Raw genomic sequence first — 21,873 nt, forward strand, 5'->3', positions numbered from 1 at the left:
ATAATTGCGACTTGCCATCTTCAAATGAAGGAGACTTTCAAGACGACTGTTACTCGCGGAAAATGCACAGTGCATGTGCGCACTTCTTTTGTACTTTCCCGTACAAAGACTTTTTAATTTGCTGCAAAAAGTTACAATTTTTAACTGGACACATTTTTATTCAAAGTTAAGCCAGCGTACAATAGAGATATAATAGTGCGGGGGCATATGGCAGATTTTGGGGTTTCGTGTGAAATTCAGGTTAATTTTTGCCAACGTATCTCATTGTGTTCCCCATCATCTGAGCAATTAAAAAATATATGTTGGCAATTTTTATTTCAATATTAAGGGTAATTTTTGCAGCAATTTCATAAATGATGTAAAATCATGATTTGTCTGTATATTGATGGCAAATTAAAATATGTGAACTGTACGATTGCTTTATATCTGTATAAATGTACTAATGGGCATCCTGTAGACTATAAACTTGTAGACAGTTGTATAATTTTGCATTTTAATCACAATATTATAAATTATGGTTTCTTTATTTGCATATCATTTGCATATTATGTATGATGCTTCCAGTGTATTTGATTTCCTGTATTGTTTGATGTTGCTGATTGCTATTCTTTCAAAAATGTACGCCAACCATGAATTATTTCAGTTACTATGAATACTCTGGTTGGTTTTCATCTTTTAAAGCACTAGTAAGTCCACACCTTGACTATGCTTCCCCAGTGTCTTCCCCACATATATACGAATAGGGATATTGCATTTTTGGAAAAAGTGCAGCGTCGGTTCACCAGGATGATTCCGCAGCTTGGTGGCTTGAATTATGAGGACAGTTACGCATATTGAAACTGACAACTTTAGAAACTAGATGAATTAGAGCTGATTTGCTTGAAGTGTATAAACTTTTCCATTTACATATTCGCCATGATCCAGTTGTATTTTTCAAAGTATCTACTTCGACAACAAGAGGATATAGATTGAAATGATTTAAAGACAGATCCAGATTGGATATACCAAAATATTTTTTCAGTCGACATGTTGTAAACATTTGGATGTTTACCAGAAAGGGTTATTGTTATTACTACACCAATTAAATCATTGTAATTACTTAGTAATTATTTTAATCCAGATTGGCTATACGTAAATATTTTTTCCAGTCAATATGTCGTAGACATTTGGAACAGTTTGCCAGAAAGGGTTATTGTGACTACAATAAAGGCATTCATTTATTGTATAGAACTACCCTTGCCAAATGATATGTCCTTTTGACCAATTTCGGCGTATTGATGTGACTTGTTATCAAGTGTACATACACACGTTAAAAATATTCCTTTTCAGATCTGGCATCTGGTTTTAATACGTATCTACACATGTAGTATTGAATCCTGGACAGGTACATTCTACACAGGATATAGAGTCCAAGTTTAGGTCTACGCAAAATTTGAAATTTTACCTCTCAATATTAGCATACAAGTTACATAAATTGGACGTCTTGCAAATATTAGATAGAAAAGAAACATCACTCAGTAAAACACCTTTAGAAACCTTTAGAATGTTTTACCCCCACTTTTGACCAATTGAGATACTGTCTAGAGCAATGAAAAAAGTCAATATGGCAGCTACTTTAGAACGTTTTTGTTATTTGTTCTGTATGTAGTTCTCCATCTACTTTCTGTAGAAATATAACATTAAAAAGTAAATGAATCGTTGTTAAAGGCATGAGTGCTTATTAATTTCCACTTTGCAATGGTGTCAAAATGAGATAGACTTAGTCATCAAGTTGGCATGTGACTACTTATTCCCAGCAATGAAGGTTATTTGTGTATGAGAATTACCAAAAGATGTAGAAGGGTATTTTCCATGTTGTTTACGTTGAGGATTTGAATGTCAGATTTTCTTTGAGTACTAAAACACGTGGAATGATAGCTAACAATGCAATAAAATTTGATTAAAGATGCTATTTTCTGGTGGGTTGGTGGTTGGGGTTGGGTGGTACATTAGAATGTGTCTCTGCTGTTACTTTCAACCTTTATTCATGACTGACCAAGAGGAATTTCGTTGCGTAATCGAATGTAAGAGTACCTTCACGCTGAATAACTAAACTAAATATGCATATATTCATATTGTTCCTTTGAAATATTATAAAAGATATTCTTCAGATACTGAATTTATCATCTTTATTTTGTACTACATTGTCCTTTATTCTGTTTTATTTTAGAATTTCGATGAAATAACGTAATCAAATGTAACAGCGGAGAACACGTCTATTCATGTTGTTCCTTTCACTTGACATGTTACGCCAACCAAATAGCTATACTGGTAGAAACGTAGACAATGCATACAACATAATGCCGTGAGAGACTAGACAATAGTTTTGAATACAAATGATTGGGTCTATTCAGTCGAATACATAACTTTGTATAGTAACGATTCAATTGATGCTACGCTATTGATCAAAAATATGTTTATACCAGGTGTAAACTGAATGCCTTCAGTAAAGGCCAAACTTTAGATTGCTGTTCCTTCACGCCTTGTCGAAAGAAAAATTCTGCGCTACCACAAATGATATTGCATATCCATTAGTTACTACATCAATAAATAAAACGTAGCTTTGGAAAACATTGTCCATTTTTGCATGTTTATCCACATACTGCCCTTAATTCTATGTTTGCCATTGTAAAACCTTTAAAATGATTGGTCTGTGAGTCTGTTAACAATTAAAAATAATTGTTTTTAAAAATAGTAAGTTTATGAGTACTTGTTGGTGATACTTTCAATTCATAATCATATTTTAATATTCTGAATGACAAGTAAAGTCAGAAGGAACATTTGAACTGTTTCTTTTATTGAATTTGCCCAAATTTCAGCGATAAACAATAATTTTCATTCAGATATGCACTCATGGGTTTCCTAACCCTGCCATAGAGGGCGTCAATTTAAAAAAAATTCATCTCATTGAAGACATTTAGGGTCGTTTGGGTCATGAGAAACAGAATTCAGACTGCCCTTACATATACCTACCAATTACTGTTATCTTTACAATATACATAATGTTCTGACTGTTGCTATGGACATGGTCTTGTTGATAGGCATATTTGCATACATGTTTTGATATTTTTTTTTGCCTGACTAACCCAAAATGTTGTTATCTTTGCAAAATATACTGGCATTGTTGGCTGTTGCTAAGGCCATATCAATGGAAGTTGACTATAATCATGGATTCATGGGTTTTCATTGCCTAACCAATTGTTAAGAATAGGGTCTTGGGGCCAAATTTTATTTTAGCCCCCTCAAACTAATTTTGAAGATAAAAATTGCCAACATGTATTTTTTTATATGTGGTCCTATAATGAACATAACCATATATGTTTCATAAAATTAACATGCATTTCACACGAAAACCCATATGCCCCTGCACTATAAGATACATATTAGCGAGGAGTCAGTGTACAGTCAATAACCATCAATTTAAATCACGCATGCTAGGAATCGTCACATAACGATTTTAATAACATCGCTATGTATTCAAAAAGTTGATTTTTTCTTTCTTTTTTCCCAAAATCTCAGGGGGTAGCTGTCCCCCCCCCCCCACAGACTACGCTACTGTATAAAAGTCAAACCTGCACTTCCGCAACCCGGAAGTTCAACTGCATTTCTTTGCCCATGGAAGTAGAACCCTACTTCTACTTCCATGCTTTGCCCTACCATGGCCGCCAAGCGTGAGCTTGTAAGTTGAAGTTGTAGTGTTAGTTTGTCGACCGTGCAAAAAACAAAGTCTAACCGCGATTGATGCGTTGAGACTCACTCAATTTTACGATATTCTTCCTCAAAGATTTACTGTCAACCCAGGACTGTTGACAATATTACGTTCATACGTCCATCGCAAATTTCGAATCGATGCAGTTTCTACATACCGTCATGTACGTTGTATATTGAAACTTTGATTTTGTGCATATCTAATTGTTTTTTGATGAATATGAACTTGCACTCATAATAACATGTACAATACTAGTATCATCAGTACATTATGATGTATTAGTGAGAATCACTATGTATTGCGTGTTGGCGATAAAATAATTACGTGTATCTACGCTCAAAGACGACGTGTGAAGGACCAACAGTTTTCCATCAGGACCAGCAGCTTAAATCTCTGTTGGTCCTTTTGACCAGGACCTTAATTTCACACATTGGCCTATAGACAAGGGAAAGACAATCTAGGAAATACTATAAGGTTTCATTTGCACGAACTGTACTAAGTGTACATGTATAGCGGCCTGCAACCTTGAATCATACACCAGACATTAGCATCAGCGATCACGTGACATTTTTTCTCACGAACGATACAAAGGAAAGGGATAATCCTTGAGTAAAGTGTTATGTAAGTAGTTTGGTTATTAAGTTGTTAGTCAAGTTACAGATTTATCTTGGATCAATGTAAAACGTTTTTTTATTTTTTATTATTGGGTTGAGTTCAAACTCGTCTTGTAGAATGGCAGCACGTGGAAAGCTGGTTAAAAAGCAACCCCCTTTGTTTGATTTTATTGTGAATGCATATTCCTTTCTTCGCCAAAAAATGACACACACTTGATGCTGTTGTATTCTAACTTAACAATTTATGCACCTTATATCACAATCTCATGTTTTCAATATAATCTAGTTCCTATACAGTATTGTTACCGTTTGCACCTCCACTCACATAGTATAGTTCCTATACAGTATCGTTACCATTAACACCGCCACTCACATAGTCTAGTTCCTATACAGTAACGTTACCATTTACACCTCCACTCACAGTCTAGTTCCTATACAGTATCGTTACCATTTACACCGCCACTCACATAGTCTAGTTCCTATACAGTATCATTACCATTTATACCTCCAATCACAGTCTAGTTCCTATACCATTTTTAAAATGTAGATACTCAGAGAATTTTCAAACATTTCTAAACTCAGTTCATTAAACCCAGATTAAGTGCCAAACAATGCAAGAATGATAAATTTACACATGCCAACTATTATAACATTGATTTTATATTCAGTCAAGTCAGGAGCATATCCTTTCGCATTCTCCATCCCATCTCACCCCCCCCCCCCCGATTCTTAATCGTAACTGTGTGTACTTTCTTTGATAGAAAACCATAGATAGATGCACTCATCTTGATATTTTCTATGCAAATGACAGATCTGAAGACAATTACCATTGGTAGGGATGGCGTTAAACAAGAAGATGATGGCTATCATACTGATTATGGCAATATTCTGTATTATGTTATACGGGTTCTTTCTAACAGGAAAGTTAGATATGAAGATTCTGGTTGCAAGGCAAGTATCGTTATTCAAAGTATAGAATTCTTGGTAGTGTTAGTACTAAGTCAAAAAATTATCTTGTAAAGGTTGCAGTGGGGTACTCGGTTGTGTACGTACAGGCCAGGTGTACCCCGACGGATTCAAATTACAAGCATAAGCATTTAAATGCTACCAAGAAAAAAAATTATCAAGTCTAAATTTAACAGAATAAGCGACGTCCTCTCGCGCAATGCATCTTGGAACCTGAAAATAGCGAAAAAAACACTATACGACAAGTCAAATTTACCCACCTTTACCCACCCTTTACCCTACCTGTGAGTCTGTGACCCACCTAACTACTATCTTTGTCAAGGGGTAGTACGAGACGGTGACACTTTTGACTACCTACAACCCCCAGGGGAGAGATCACCGGAGGTAAATTAAATCAAGGTGTCGCTTCGTCTCATACTCACCACATTTACACATCCTCTGCTAAAGATTTACCCCAGTGGAAAGACAAGGTCAAATATGACTTTTCGTATAGTGAAACGACCGAATATTTCGGATTTTTCAGACTAAAATGTATAGTTGTATAACAAATTCCAGTATACAGTTTCATAGATTTCCGTCTATTTGTTCACCTGTTCGTTTTCTGGCTATATAAAGGACGCCACCAACGTTACGCCTGTGTGATAATAATGCTTTTGGATGTTCAGAAGTAGAAGTAGGGGTATATCGATTCATTCCTATCACGTGATTAAAACGAATAATTATTTTAAATCTTTGCTTTCATTTCAGACAAGCCATTTCAAAACTAAATATGACAGAAATGGAGATGTCGCAAACTCATAGCCAAGACTTAAATGTGACGAAAATAGACCAAGGAGGCATCCTGTTTAATGTGACACTGTCAAATGTCAGAAAACGAAACGACGAAGAACTTCAACGAGAGGTTTTGCTAAACGAAACCGAACGAGAGGTTTTGCTAACTAACACAACAGTAATATCAAAAGTAGTTACAGATTCACCATCTTGTAAGCCTTCTACGCAAATTGTATTTATTAAAACCCACAAGACAGCAAGTACCACTACAAATACTATCATACAGGCATATGGTCTAAGACACCAATTAACTTTTGCCATGCCAATTAGACATCGGAAATTTAGAGATGTTAAATACTTCTCACGGGACATGTTATTCCAGAAAACTCCAAGCAAAAATGGTAGCGTCTTTAATATCTTAGCCATGCATTTCGTATATAATCGAGCTGAACTTGAAAGGGTTGTACCTGATGCTAAGTACATAACGATTATTCGAGAACCAGTAAGCAAGTTCGAGTCTACTTTCGGATACTATGATGTTCCAGGATCACTGAATCTCGCACGCACAAGGAATCAGAATCAGAATCCTCTTGAACTCTTCATGACGAATCCAGACTCATACTTAAGGAGACTCGACCGAGACACTATGATAAGAAACCAACTAAGAAATGGCATGATGTTCACTTTGGGATTCAACCACAAATATGACAATAGTACGAGAATGATTGATAGAACAATACAGAAATTGGATGACGAATTAAATTTGGTTTTGTTGACCGAATACTACGAAGAATCTCTACTTCTGATGAAAAAAATGTTGTGTTGGGATTTTGAAGATATTTTGTATATTCCTAAAGGTTTTCGAAATTCTACCAGACGTTACAATGTATCAAAGACTCTGGCTGAACGTATCTCTAAGTGGAATAATGCTGACGTACAACTGTATAAACATTTTAATAAAACGTTTTGGCAGAGAGTGAAAGAATATGGTCCAGATTTAGACAAAGATCTGAAGAAATTTCGTGAACTACAAAATAAGTTTTATAACGAATGTGTTGATTCAACCAAAACGGAACTTCGTAAAGATCGTGAAGATGCTCTGGTTATGAGAAAAAACGCGCCAGTACAGTGTGAACTCGCTTTCCTTCGAGTTTATAATTTTGAGAATATGCTACAGAAAGTCTACACTGGTCGAAAGCGGTATCCAACCAAGTTTCTTGTGGGCCCATCTACGAATACCGATGTACAGTGACTGATTGCCAATGGCAGTTAATTATGTAAAGAAAGAGTTCCTATAAAATGGAAAACAAAGGAAAACAAAAACAAAAACACGAAGACACAAGTATACTCGACCATCTTGTGCATGCATATAGCTAATCATCCCTGTCATCTTTTTCTACCTGGAAAAACAATGTGAAACAACATATACAAAGTTCCTGCCTGGAAACTATTGAAACACGTATTAAATGTTTGTTATTATACGAACAATATCAGACATTTAACATGTTCTATAGCTTTTTGCAATTTATTGAACAACAAAAATGTACTTGTATGTTTGTGATTCACATGGTGGGGGTACTTGTACACTATTTAACAGACGAAAAGAAAACCGTAAAGAAACAAAGGGTGCTGCCATTATTAACCCTAGGACGTAGAGTGGTTTGCTTCTCTAATTCAGCACAAATTTTCAATAATACTTAAATGTTGACTGAATGCTAGGATACACCAAAGTAACAAATGACAAAACAAGGTGAGAGAAAACTTTTTAAAAAGATAACCAAACTTTTGATGAAATTAAAAACAAGCAATCTATCGATCGAAACAGCATCGATTAAACAGAACTTAATGAAAATTTGCACATTTAGTTGAAATCCAGTAGGTGTTGTCTACTAAGCACATAGGAAGACATCTTACCCCTACCCCATTTACCTTCAGCAATCTTACGATATTTTCCTTATATATGATATCTTTGGTATGAATGCCAACATTACAACTCAATTATTCAAATAAAGTATATTTCCTGTAAAGACATATGTTCTAGCAATCAGAAAAATGTATTAGTATGCTCCTAAGATGCTAAATAAAAAGCACAGAAGACGATAGTTTACCCCTACCCCCTACTTTCGGTATTTCAAAATAATAGTGTATAGTATTGGTTTTAAAGGGGGAAATCATTAATAACCATCAAAATATATAATATGAACCTACTTTTTCTTATTCAGCTAATTCAACTGAATAAAATACCCACCACTTATGTGTATCAGATCATGTTATGTAAAAAAAAGAATGGAAAGTTTATATGTCATTTTGCGGAAAAATTATTGATTTTTTAAATCAGTGATTTAAAGTCTCCAGTTATTTTTGGCATTAATTTTTGCATAATGTGCTAGGTATTCAAATTAAACACATTTAATTTTTTATTAAACATATTCTAGCAACTGCAAAATCATACTACTGTATTGATTACATATGTAGGTGTTGTGTACTAAGCACATACTTACCGCTAACCTGTTCACTTTCTACAATTTTTGGATATTTTCCTGCAATCTGATATTTTTAGCATGAAAATCAACATTACAATCTATTTATTAAGATAAAGTATATTTTCTGTAAAGATATATGCTCTAGCAACCAGAAAAATGTCTTAGTATGCTCCTAAGATGCCGAATAAAAAGAACAGAAGAAGATAATTTACCCCTACCCCCTACCGTCGGTATTTCAAAATAATAGCTTATATTGGTTTCAATGGGGGAAAATCATTAATAACCCACAAATATTCAATGTTAACCTACTTTTTCTTGTTCAGCTCATTCAAATGAATAAACAAAAACCCTTTATGGGTATCAGATCATGTTATTTAAAAAAAGAATGGAAAATTTTTATGTAATTTTGCGGAAAACATTTCGATTTTTCAAAAATCGGCAACTTAAAGCCTCCAAAATTTTTATTTCTTGGCATATGTATGGCAAACATTATATCATTAGAAAGGAAATTTTCTAAGCTTTCCAAATATATTGGATAATACAGTCCGTGCTTGCATGTGTCGTATGGAAGACAATGTATTACCACTACCATCAACCTTTCGACGCCATTCTGTGACGCACATGTAATTTGAAATCGAGGCCAAACAGGTAGTGCATCCCAACATTTTCACTGTTAACATTTTGTTTCTCATTCAGTAGACTCCAATGAACAAAAAAATACCTATGTTGGAGGTTTGTGGGGGGGGGGGGGGTGCATGGTAACCCCCTCTGGCCCATGGACTAAGAGAGAGAGAGAGACCTGAGAAGCTTCTCAAGTGACCTCATTTGCCCTTCACCTTAGGGGTCCCCATGTGAAAGATTGATTGTCTGGTTTGAGTTTTTTCTTGATAGCTGCAAACAAAGAGCTTTTCACTTTCTAGTCACGTGATTCGTATGACCTTGGCTCGGAAAGAGTTCAATGGCCCGTACAACTAGCCTGCCTATGAGCTTTGACTGCGTTAGCTCTCGTCTATTCAGCACAGTAAGGTAAGGTTAGTATTTGATGACGTCTCAGAGTTTAGAATAGTTCAAAGCTGAGTTCAGTGATTTACATAGTGCAAAATTAAGCAATAAACCACCCCCTGGGGATGGTATGCCAAGAGGTTTTGACCAGTGAACGAAATATATGCACGAGCGATAGCGAGTGATTATATTGAGTTCACTGGTAAAAAACATGACCACACCTATAGCACTAGCCAAATGATCACATATACTTTGTATTGCATAGATAACAACAAGGTTGGACAGGCAACTGCATAATCATTCAGCAAATATCTAGCATGGATCAGCATGTGGGTAAATATTTTTAAAACCTGTACAGTTGCGCTAAAACCCCATTGGCGCTTTTTTTTATAATGTCCCCCCAAAATTTATGATGACCCAGAAAAATGAAAGTCTCGGGACACCATGTCCCACTCTTTCAAAAGGCTGGCTGCAACACTGATACTCTGGGACAGGATCCCAGACAAATTTCTATTTAGATTTAAAAAAAAAATGGTAAGTCGGCCAGTGTAAGCTCTTTCACTTGCTTCATTTTTATGACAGGACAGGACAGCTCACCATGTACCAATGTTTCCACTCCAGCTAGCCGCACCGAGGCTGGGACCGATTTCGTGCATGCCTTGACCTTAGTACATGTAGTAGGCGATGATTTGAACAAATACGCGATGACTTGGTTGCTTTCAAAATTTCCTTCAATAATTTCTCATAAAATATTGTCATTAAAAGCATACAGTGTACACGTAACTTGACTAATGTTGTGCCTAGCATGATACGCGTTACACCGTCCAGGTGCACCGCCGCGGCACCGATTGTCCATAGAAAATACAGGTAAAGATTTACGACCCTGCTGCTCACTGTCTCACATTTACAATTAATAAAACTACAGAAACATTTTTTCACGGTTACGAATTTATTTTCTCTCGAAAGCCTTGGTTTGTAACATCACGTCATTCACCGATTTTTGGGGATAAATGCTTTGTATAGAACATACCTGTTGACGATTTACGAACCTGCTGTCCATGGTTGTCATACATGGTGACATAACATTTTCGAAAATTCTATATGACTGCAATGACTACGTTCAAATCCTATCTTCGTCGAGGAATTCACTAGGTGCCTAAGCACCCAGTATATCATTCGATTCGTATTCACACGTACTACAATTCTTCGTTCATGGATTTTGAAAAACGTAGAGACAGACAACTTTAAAATGTGACAAAAATCCCAAAAATTGTGAATTTTCAGGAAAATTAGTCTAAAAATGACAATAAATGCACGAATACAAATGTGCAAACGTAGTTTGTTTACATTTCAGCTGATTGTCACATGTAGTGGCTTTTCCGACAACATCATAAGTTTATGAATTAAGAGAATCGAAAAAACACCTAAATTTGACCAAAAATGTCATTTCATTAATATTACTGTGGTATACGATATATATGCCGTAGGAAAAAAATTCAAAAAGTACTAAAAATAACAGAATTTCGATTTCTAGAAATAACTTGTTTTGAATGAGGATGGTGAACTTCCGCCCTCTGCTTAGTCTTGCTGCTAGACGTTCGGGCTTTCTTTCGATGCTATAACTATAAGCGAACGAAGTACGCATGTGAGGGCTTGCCCGATATTCCATCCTCGATAGCGTTGTTCGGTTGTGTGTCGTATTTTATCGGAAGAACATCCGAGGGCTAGCTGATAGACTACCCTCTGCTAGGCTTTAAAGCATTGCATGTAGTAGTATAGTGAAGATATGAGATTTAAGATGGCCTCCTCTGAAGGTATCTGCGAGCATACAAATCGCATTGCATGATGGTCTAGCTCACTTGTCGTGGGCCCTGGAATCAGTTCCCAGACACCATTTATACAACAATGAACGACAATATACCTTCAAAAATAAGTTCATCTAAACCAATGTACCATGGATAAATACTACCCCAAAAAGAAATATTAGGCAAAAACGCAAGCTGTATGGCAAAGCACGCAAGACTGTGAACTTTATGTTATGGGACAAGTTCAAAGAACTAAGAAGACAAAATGACAGACAGGTGAGAAAACCGCGACAAGAATATGCATGTAAATAGCATCTGTCAAAGTGTCCAAACAGATAACACCAAGCCATTCTGGAACTACATCAAAGCAATCCGCAGAGATGTCGTTTGGTGTTTCTTTATTGTCCAGTATGGGCCGCATAGCAACTAATGCAAGGGAAATGGCAGAAGTTATCAATAAGCTATTTTGTTCCATCTTTACCAACGAAGATCTCACTTCTATCCCAAACCTAGGAAACAGCAAGATCCCAAGAATGCCAGATATCACAATTACAACTACAGGACTGGAAAAATTACTTAATAATTTGAAAGTCAACAAAGCATCAGGACATGATAACATACCTGCAAGAATACTTAAAGAGTGTGTCACAAGTGTTGCACCAATATTACAAAAAAATTACCAGAAATCATTATCAACGGGAAATCTACCCAAAGACTGGTTGAATGCAAATGTTTGACCAATTTTTTTAAAAAAGGAGACAGATCTTTTCAAAGTAATTATAGACCTGCATCACTCACTTGTATTGCTTGTAAACAACTGGAACACATCATACATAGCAACATAATGAATCATTTTGAAAAGTACTCCCTTCTCTGCGATTGACAACATGGATTTAGAAGTGGGCGGTCATGTGAAACCCAACTCACAGACTTGATTGATAACCTAGTAAAAATGTTAGACAGACGTGGGAAAATAGATCTGTGTACCATGGACTTTAGCAAAGCCTTTGATATGGTTCCCCACCAACGTCTACTTGCTAAACTTAACCATCTTGGAGTAAGGACCAACATCAAGCTATGGATCGAAAACTGTCTTACCAATCGTCATCAAAAAAGTTTTTGTGGCAGGTATCTACCCTCAAATTTCTATATAGGTAATTGTGCCATCTCTGAATATACTGGCCACTGATGCAGCTTGTGTATGGTATGAACTAGTATTCATGTATGATTGTACCGATCGAGGAACTGTTGATAGAGTTGTAACATTAGTTGTTGGTCTGTTTGGTGTTGTGTTACTCAAAGTATCTGACATTTAAACATGTTGTTGGAGAAGCGACGGCTGTACTTGTTGTTGACGTTGTTGCAACTGCTATTCTTGTAGTTGCTGTTGTTGTTGCTGGAGCTGGAGCATATGCTCATCTCCATCTACTATTTCAGCAGGTCTAAACAGATCCTGAAGGCCATCATCGATAGCTGCCATTGCTGAACGTGAGATGTGACAACATTCTGTCGTGTGCATTTGGGGATTTTACTTGAATGTTTCATTAGTTTGGTGCACATATATTATTTTGAAATTGACACAAAGTAGAGCCACTGACCTTTATTAAAAAGCAAAGTAGTGTAGTTTTACCAACGTTTATTTACTGTATAAAGGCGGTCAAAACATTTTCAATATGGCGCCACTTGTGTCGTCTGCAAGCCTGACTTACACGGGGACTTTGCACAGCATATAGGTGGATCATTGTGGTACTATTGTACGCTGAAGCCAGGGAGGTGGGTGTACATGTAATGGAATGGAATACCAACAAAAATAAATACATACAAATGCTCATATTATACCCACACCGTAAATGACTGGAATAATCTCACAAATGGCATTGTCTGCTCTACATCTATTGAAGTATTCAAAGAACAAGTGTTAGCACACTTTTTCAGCATTACTAGTGATGTAGCCACACATACATATTCACAAACTTGGTGTGATACCTTTTAGTATTACTGAGTAAACGGAAACATGCACAGAAAAGAATACAACCAAGAAAATAAATGTATGTTATTCCTAAATTCAAATAGTGTATCGTATCCCTTTTTCAGGAAATACCGGGGGCTATATTGATAACTCAACATTAACAACTGTTCTCTTTTTATTTGACTTTTCATATACAAATGTAGCATACACAAACGTTCCAGGAATGGCATCAGTCGTGGTTGACATGGGTGGTTTATTTAAATCCACACAAAGGTCTCAAGAGTTTTCTCAGTATTTCCCTTCCTATCCAGATGAATTGATGGAGAAGATCTTAGCCTTTTGCAGAATAAACAACAAAAGAGGTAATGTAATTCATAATGACATGTTAAGAATTGTCGACAAGTTTCTCTGATCGTAAAAACCAAGTCATAACTTTATTCATTTCAACATATCTTTCTAAATATTTACAGCATTCACATAGCTCCAAACTCAAGAGCACTGCTAGACAACAACAACGTGTGCTTTGTTAAACGAACGTTTTTTTATTTTCATTTTGATAAAAATAGGCTAAAGGCCTGACCAATTTCAAGTGGAAGTGAGTTCCAAACGTTTTGAAAAAAATGCAGGAATGAGTGGTATCCATACATTTGTTTGTTTATAATGTGTTGGTGGGGGTAGCGTCTTGTCTGTACAATGGCGAATGTAATTATAAATGAGTGTATATATTGTTGTATGTGTTGATTTATTTTCAAATTAATAAGTGTAATTCAACGTCTGTCTTTTAAATCATTTATTGTGTTAATCATTAGGACGCATGGCTTTAGATGTTGCATGTGGAACCGGAATCAGTACAAGAATACTGAGTAATCACTTTGATGAGGTTATTGGTTGTGATATCAGTGAATCTCAAATCAACGAGGCAAAGAAAGTTGAGACAGCAACGAATGTTGTTTACAGGTATGATGTTTTTAAATCATGATTTTTTTTCTGTCAATCAAGACTGACAAAAATGTCGGTTCATTTGATAAATCATTGGTCTGTCATTCTGTACAGACATACATGTATATAGCTAGAAATCCCCATACTTGAGGCAGGACTGACCTTTCACAGGCAGGAAACAGGCTTGCTGTAACCCTGATGGAACAGGCCCACCACAGGCCTGATGGAACAGGCCTGCCACAAGCACATTGGACCAGGCCTGCCATAGCCCTGATAGAACGGGCCTCCTACAACCCTGACTGAATAGGTTTACCACAGGTATAATGGAACAGGTCTGCCACAAGCCTGATGGAACAGGCCTGCCACAAGCACATTGGACCAGGCCTGCCACAGCCCTGACTGAATAGGTTTACCACAGGTATAATAGAACAGGTCTGCCACAGCTGCATTGTAAACCTAATAAATGTTAGTGGTGTATATCTTACAACCAAGATCACTGAAACACATATATAAATAGAAACAAAACTGTCACAGTACAGTTTCTATCTCAACTCTAAATTCCAAATTCATCCAAGAAACACTGAAAGTATCCACATATTGAAGCAGTTGGTGTCGTTATGTAGAAACCTTGTATTATAATTATAAACATAGCTACAATGTTGAAAATATTTCGTTGTTTGCTTAGCTTTTATGACCACATAAATATCTGGTCACCATCATAGTTATTGTTTGGTTCAGCTTATAAAAAAGAAAGGCTTCAATCTGTTTCCAGAAAGGCTTTACCTTTTGCATTCAGTAAGCATGTGGGAAAGGGCGTTTTCAATAACACAAATACCGCATTTACTGTGTAATACTTCATCTACAAAAAATGATACCATGCGGTAAATAGCGTGTTTGAATCAAAACATAAAGTTTTGATAATTTTCTTTCCTTGGTGGCTATAGTGGTTATATCTAATCACAGTACTGACCAATGATAGGAAGCCTCTAGCTGCTGCCATTTTACAAAGATCCATGGTGATATAAAGGTTTTCAGGACAAGGCAATTAATACATCTTAGCGGAGATAATTTGAATTCATGAAACTTCCTCCGTTGTGTCATCCATAAGAAAAATGTAGATAAGTGGAAATAATTCATCGAAATTTAAGATTTTATTCATTTTAATGATACTAAGCAGACTGCACATTAGTACTCTACCAATCTTATAGTTTTACCTTTGGGCAACTCGTTCCTATTCTCCTATGTATATATCTGGTTGGGACAACGTACTGACATTTGATACTGATCGCTGCAATGACGTCTTTCATCACCCCGTATAGCAGATGAAAAAGAAAAACCATGGCGTAAAACCACGATAACAAAACAGAAAGTAAATTGACCTGAAATAAACCTTATGTCTCGTGCGTGTTTAGTTTCCTGGATGCCTCACAATGTCAGTATACAGCCTCTGTAGTATTTCATGATATGACAGGCATACAGAATATATACATACAGAATTGCTCATGTTCCTAAATCATAATTTAACGTTTTGAAATAAAGACAGTAGTGCTGATCGGCTCATAAATAAACGACTCGCTATTCATAATAAAAACTCGTTCAGAAGACAAGCCCAGACAGGAGTTACAGTGCTTTGCATACCGAATTGCACAAAGGTCTTGAAATAGCAGAATGCATATAATAAAGGCTACCCCTGTCTGGGATCTTTCTTTATGCAGTTACTAAACATTATGGATACCGTAGTACATAAATCAAATCCAACAGAATACATGGTAAGGTACAGATAATTTTAGAACACCCCCTTTTCAATTGTCTTTATTATGTGTCCTTTTGAATGACGTTAGACCAATGCCATAATACGAGTGACAGTGTTCATATAATTTACATTGTCGTTCAAAGTAGAGTAGAATACACATGAAGTAAGGCTTGGATGGTGAACCCCTATCTTTTTTACAGACGATCCAAGGGAAAAAAACGACAACATTGTAGACCGTGTAGTGGCTGAATTTAGAGCTACGTAGAACTTTATAACTCTAACCCCATACATTGATGACATACGTGTAACATAAGTCCATAGCTAACTATGGACTTCCATTTCAGATCCAATAGTAAATATACCGCTCAAGTACTCGGTGTATGCATATGTCACCTGTAGAAGTGGATTTTCTAGTTTGCATTTTTATCATGTGGACCTTTAAGATCATATGTGTAGAATTGTCAGTAATATCCTTTCATGCCTGCACATATGGAAACAGGTGTGCATGCATTTTAACTCTCATAGACCTAAAGACAGCCAGGGTTCAGACATGCGTTGTCCAACCAGGGCAAAATTTCAGTACACGCATTTGAAGAACACTGATCTTTATCCAGATCGGGGTGGGTGGGGGGTAAGGGGTGGGGTATTCCCGACTGTGGAACTTAACACTACCCATGGATCTGTATGGCATCTGGTCCTATGACATATCATTTATAACAGAACTTTCCCCCCTTTTTTTCCTTTTAAATTCCTGTCATGTAGGGTTGCTCCTGCTGAAGACCTACCGGTTGACAGTAGCAGTGTTGATCTTATAACTATAGCATCGTCCATACATCTGTTGCCTGATCGTCAGACATTTTTCTCTGAGGTTGACAGAGTGTTGAAACCTGGTGGATGCCTTGCAATGTACCAATCCCGACCCACTGTGTTGAGTTGCAGCGACAGGTCTGAAGACATGGCAAGTCTTTTACATGTGAGGAAACATCACAGCTATGGCATCTTTAGTGTATCTTGCTATCAATGGTTGACTTGTATTGATTATGACCCTTATAGCATTTAATTATCTGTATAACTCCTAACTACATTTTAATATAAGATTTTTCAAATTCATGTATACCGCCATACTGCCCACTTTTAACTGCCCTCTAGTGGCCATTCTGAAAATCCACGACGTCATACCATCCTATCCCCGATCCTATTCACACTATACAGTGACGTACCATTTAATACTCTATTTTAAATCTGTACTTTGCAGTATTACCTATTTCGAGAGCTTGCACAGTATCAGCAGCCTCACTTTCAGTTGGTAGAAAATGATTATCGAGACATTGAGTTACCTTACAGTGATGAAGAAAGGTAAGGAAATATAACTATTGTAATGAAACTCTAGTTAATTAGAACTAGAATCAACATACCATATATGTTACATAGCCACAGCCTGTTGCCAGTTATTATTCACTGGCTCTGTTAAAGAAACTATGACCATTCAAAACTTTCAGATATCTAAATTGCAAGTATACTGCAAGTAGAAACAGCCACACAGGCTCCAATGTTTTGATGTCTTCATTTGATATCTGCATGGTAGTGCGTCAGTCGACCGTTTAATGACTTATTCACAAATAAAGTTACCGCACAAAGCGTGTTTTTAATATTTTTCTATCAACTTTATTTCACAAGGAGCATAAGACAATATACGAACATAATTACAAACTAATCTGCTCAGGACATAGAGATAGTCCACTTTGAGCTAATCTTGCCATTGTTTTAGCAATCTAAGAAAAATGTATAAATGACATGGCGGACAAAGACTAATGAGGAGAAAAACAAAGATACATGTGCACATGTCTACATAAACTTTGTAGAATGAAAAACACAATATAACTTTTGCATTTATAATATCTCTGGAATAAACGACATCGAACTGGTTATTCCAGTTTATCAAGGTTTTAAATAAATTTCTTTTGTCATTTTTTGAGAATGAAATTAAATGATTAGTTGTTTGAATGTTATAATTTTATAGGAATTATAGATTGTCGATTGTGTACAACACAACAGTTCCTGACTTTATCCGATCTTGGGAAATTTTGTCTGTATACAGAAGCTATATGGAAAACAATCCTGCTAAGTGCAATACACGTATATCTGAGGAAATACAGGAGAAGTAAGTGCAATCACAATATTTAATTTGTCTAGTTATTCTTTAAGAGGTCATGACAAATCGTTCATTTTTATTTCAAATCGTGAACCAACTTTATACTTAAGTATGTGTTAATAAAGAAATGTTACGAAAAAGCATGAGCCAACTACGTGTTTGTAACTTAACAGATTACAAGAATCTTTGCTAAAATGTTTAAAATGTTTTTTCCGAATAAATGATAAATTACGTAATTAGAGTTACATCTTATCAGCCTTAAGTTCAGTATTTTGCAGGTGAAGATAAGGTATGCATAATTAATTCGGACACTACAAGTGTTTATTCATGTTGTACTATCTGGTAATGAACGTGTTTTTTAAGAAAGCTACTTGGTACAATAACTTACTCGTAATACTCGTGACATAGTACACCTTAAAAGTATTGCATTACTTAGTTGGTGGTAAAGTTATTTTTGTATAGCTGTACACACCATAAATCGATTATAAATGGTTGGTTCAGCCCTCAACAGCAATCGCAACCTGTTTCCATACTGCTTTTGGATAAATATCGACCACCGGTTAACATGTACAATGTCTAATTATTGGTAATTAAACAAATTTCATTGAATATATATTATGGTTGTCTGATCGACAAACGATACTCCAGTTACACTGGTGTCCAGTACAGGTTTATCATGTGACATATTCAAAACCAAGCTTTCACTCTAGATGTTTGCCACTACTCTACCTACAGATAATACTGACCACTAATTATCAGTAACAGTGTTTTTTTTAAACAAATGATTGACAGAATTTTAGTGAATACATCTTTGGATATTTCATGAATAAAATATCCTAGTTGCAGCTAGTGCAGGTTTAAATATTCAAAGCAAATAATGCTCTAAAAGGCATGAACACAGCTTTTAGCCCTTTAGGTAGCAACAAGAAATCAAATCCTTAGTCTAATAACAGTGATTTCTTTCCACACCATGTCTAACAGACCAATAAAAATAGCCAAAATTAAGTTTCTTCATTTTTTTAAAAATATGTAGATTTTTCTATTTCCAAAGTGTCTCTAATATTTTACTGTCTTTTATATTTACAGGATGATGTCTGTGTTAGGTGTTGACACAACACCTGAGGAGACTTCTATAACGACAAACTTTCCAATGGTACTTGCTATGTGTCGTAAACCAATGACAGACGTTCATTTAGATTGAGATAATATTTTCGTATTGAAATGTACACAACTCTTGTTTGATTAAACACGAGAGTTATTATAGTTATTTGTATGGTAATACTCAATAACAAACATTGAAATGTACACAACTATTTCTGGTTTTAATACAATAGTTATTATAGTTATTTGTATGGTAATACTCAATAACAAACATTGAAATGTACACAACTATTTCTGGTTTTAATACAATAGCTATTATAGTTATTTGTATGGTAATACTCAATAACAAACATTGAAATATACACAACTCTTCCTGGTTTTATTATGATAGTTATTATAGTTACTTGACTTGTAATACAAATTAAATGATTTTACAAACCTTGAAATGTACACAACTATTTCTGGTTTTAATACAATAGCTATTATAGTTATTTGATTGGTAATACCCAGTAACAAACATTGAAATGTACACAACTCTTCTTGGTTTAATACGATAGTTATTATAGACATTTCATTGGTAATACTCAGTAACAAACATTGAAATGTACACAACTCTTCTTGGTTTAATACGATAGTTGTTATACACATTTCATTGGTAATATTCAATAACAAATACTAATTACTAATTGTGTTCATTTGTGTGTTTACGAAAATGTAATCAGTTGTTACTATTACCATATGGAAAGTATGTATCGAATTTCATTTGAATTGATACTGTACATATTTTAGATATCGTGTCCAGAGACAGAGAGACAGACACACACACACGCACACACACACACATACATACATTACATACATACATACATACATACACACACACACACAGATGGACAGACAGACAGACAGACAGACAGACAGACAGACAGACAGACAGACAGACAGACAGACAGACAGACAGACAGACAGACGGACGGACGGACGAACGGACAGATGGCTGGACGAACATACAACATCACTACATTACCTTCCCTTGCAGGAGGTAAAAATGCATGACTTGTCTCAACCATGTATGTGTTGATAAAAAGGGACGGTCGAGTAAAGCTAAACTCAATATAACATTCTATTCTCAAATGACATGGCAGCCATCTTTCTTGTCCCATGGAGTCCTATCTGAGCCTGGATCGGCCAGAAGATGGGCTATTCTACACCGGGAGATCGAGTACATACACTGCTGCAGTTGCAAGTAGAATGGACACATTTATTTCTTGGACTGATTAAAATCACTACTGTTTCACAGTCTGTTTACTTACTCGATGGGCAACTTATGTTAAGCTTAAGCTTCTGGGTCCCAAGTAAGAAACGAGAGCCTCGGAAATCCATGTATACGCTCCATACTTTGTAATTTAGCACAAAAACAATGTAATAAAGGGAAAAAAATTGTGACCAACAAGTTGACCCACAAGATGACCCGCAAGCTAAAAGTTCTGTTTATCAGCAAAATATGCTGTAGGTCTCATGTAAGTAAACATAACCTCGTAAATTTGGACACGTGTTTCGAACACAAAGACAGTGTACACTATAATCATATCCCCGTACTTTGAACAAGTGAACCCAAAGTTGACCCGAAATATAACGCTACTGGAGATTATGACAATGTGTCAACATTTTCAGACATGATTTGACACATTCTTTGTCGCAACACATTTCAGTTCTAACTCTCAAGTGTCGATAATGTATTAATCTGCCAGTTTTTAACTTATTTTATCAAGACTAACGTGTATTGAATATAGATAACCCATAGTGATTTAAACATCCATATTAATTTGCTAGATGGGTCACAGGGTCATCCCGCCATATCTCTGAATCACATGATGGTATATGTTATGATGAAACACCATTTGCTTGCACACAGGGTATGAGCGCATAGAGTTGTTGCGTGTCTAAGAGGTAAGACTAATTGTATCCAAAATATTATATTCTCTTCGATACTGTGTAATTCAACTATGCATACATTGTATAGCTCTAATTTGTGAAATGGTAATTGCTTCTGTCAGACTTCATGGTATATCTTACAACCAAACAGTTCCTATGGAATGTATGACCTAGGCTCTCATGATCCTGGGAATTCTCTAATAGTAAGATAGGCAGCATTGGAAAGGGACCATGGTACAATTATAATGTTATTAAAGTCTCACCAAAGTACGTCAGAAATATTTGCCATATTAGTAAGAAAGTGGGCCACTTTGCTTTGGCGTGCGTGCTAACAGAGACTCTACAGGGGAGAAGACGAAAGGTCATACATATATATATATATATATATATATATATATATATATATATATATATATATATATATATATATATATATATATATATATAGAGAGAGAGAGAGAGAGAGAGAGTTTCATTCTTCTTTCGCCAAGTAGAGTGCTCGATCACCTTGGAGAGCTATCATACATTAAAATGAAAGAAGACGAGTCTGATATTACATTGTGGATTTACACTACGGACCGTTTCACCAGAAGGATCGTCGGGTGTAATATATATATATATAGTTTTGTTAACAA

General features: G+C 35.8%; 2 protein-coding genes across 2 annotated transcripts; both read left to right on the forward strand.

The window, feature by feature from the left end:
- The first annotated feature begins 5,200 nt into the window (after nucleotides 1–5,200).
- Nucleotides 5,201–7,351, forward strand: LOC144453137 (galactosylceramide sulfotransferase-like). The gene is made up of 2 exons (XM_078144416.1): nucleotides 5,201–5,313; nucleotides 6,076–7,351. Exons 1-2 carry the CDS (start codon nucleotides 5,201–5,203, stop codon nucleotides 7,349–7,351), a joined length of 1,389 nt encoding a protein of 462 aa, XP_078000542.1.
- A 6,230-nt stretch (nucleotides 7,352–13,581) lies between these two features.
- LOC144453139 (putative methyltransferase DDB_G0268948) lies at nucleotides 13,582–19,403 on the forward strand. The gene is made up of 6 exons (XM_078144417.1): nucleotides 13,582–13,720; nucleotides 14,168–14,315; nucleotides 16,813–17,023; nucleotides 17,306–17,406; nucleotides 18,071–18,211; nucleotides 19,289–19,403. Exons 1-6 carry the CDS (start codon nucleotides 13,582–13,584, stop codon nucleotides 19,401–19,403), a joined length of 855 nt encoding a protein of 284 aa, XP_078000543.1.
- Nucleotides 19,404–21,873: the final 2,470 nt, after the last annotated feature.

Source organism: Glandiceps talaboti, chromosome 23 (genome assembly GCF_964340395.1).
Source record: "Glandiceps talaboti chromosome 23, keGlaTala1.1, whole genome shotgun sequence".
NCBI lineage: Eukaryota > Metazoa > Hemichordata > Enteropneusta > Spengelidae > Glandiceps > Glandiceps talaboti.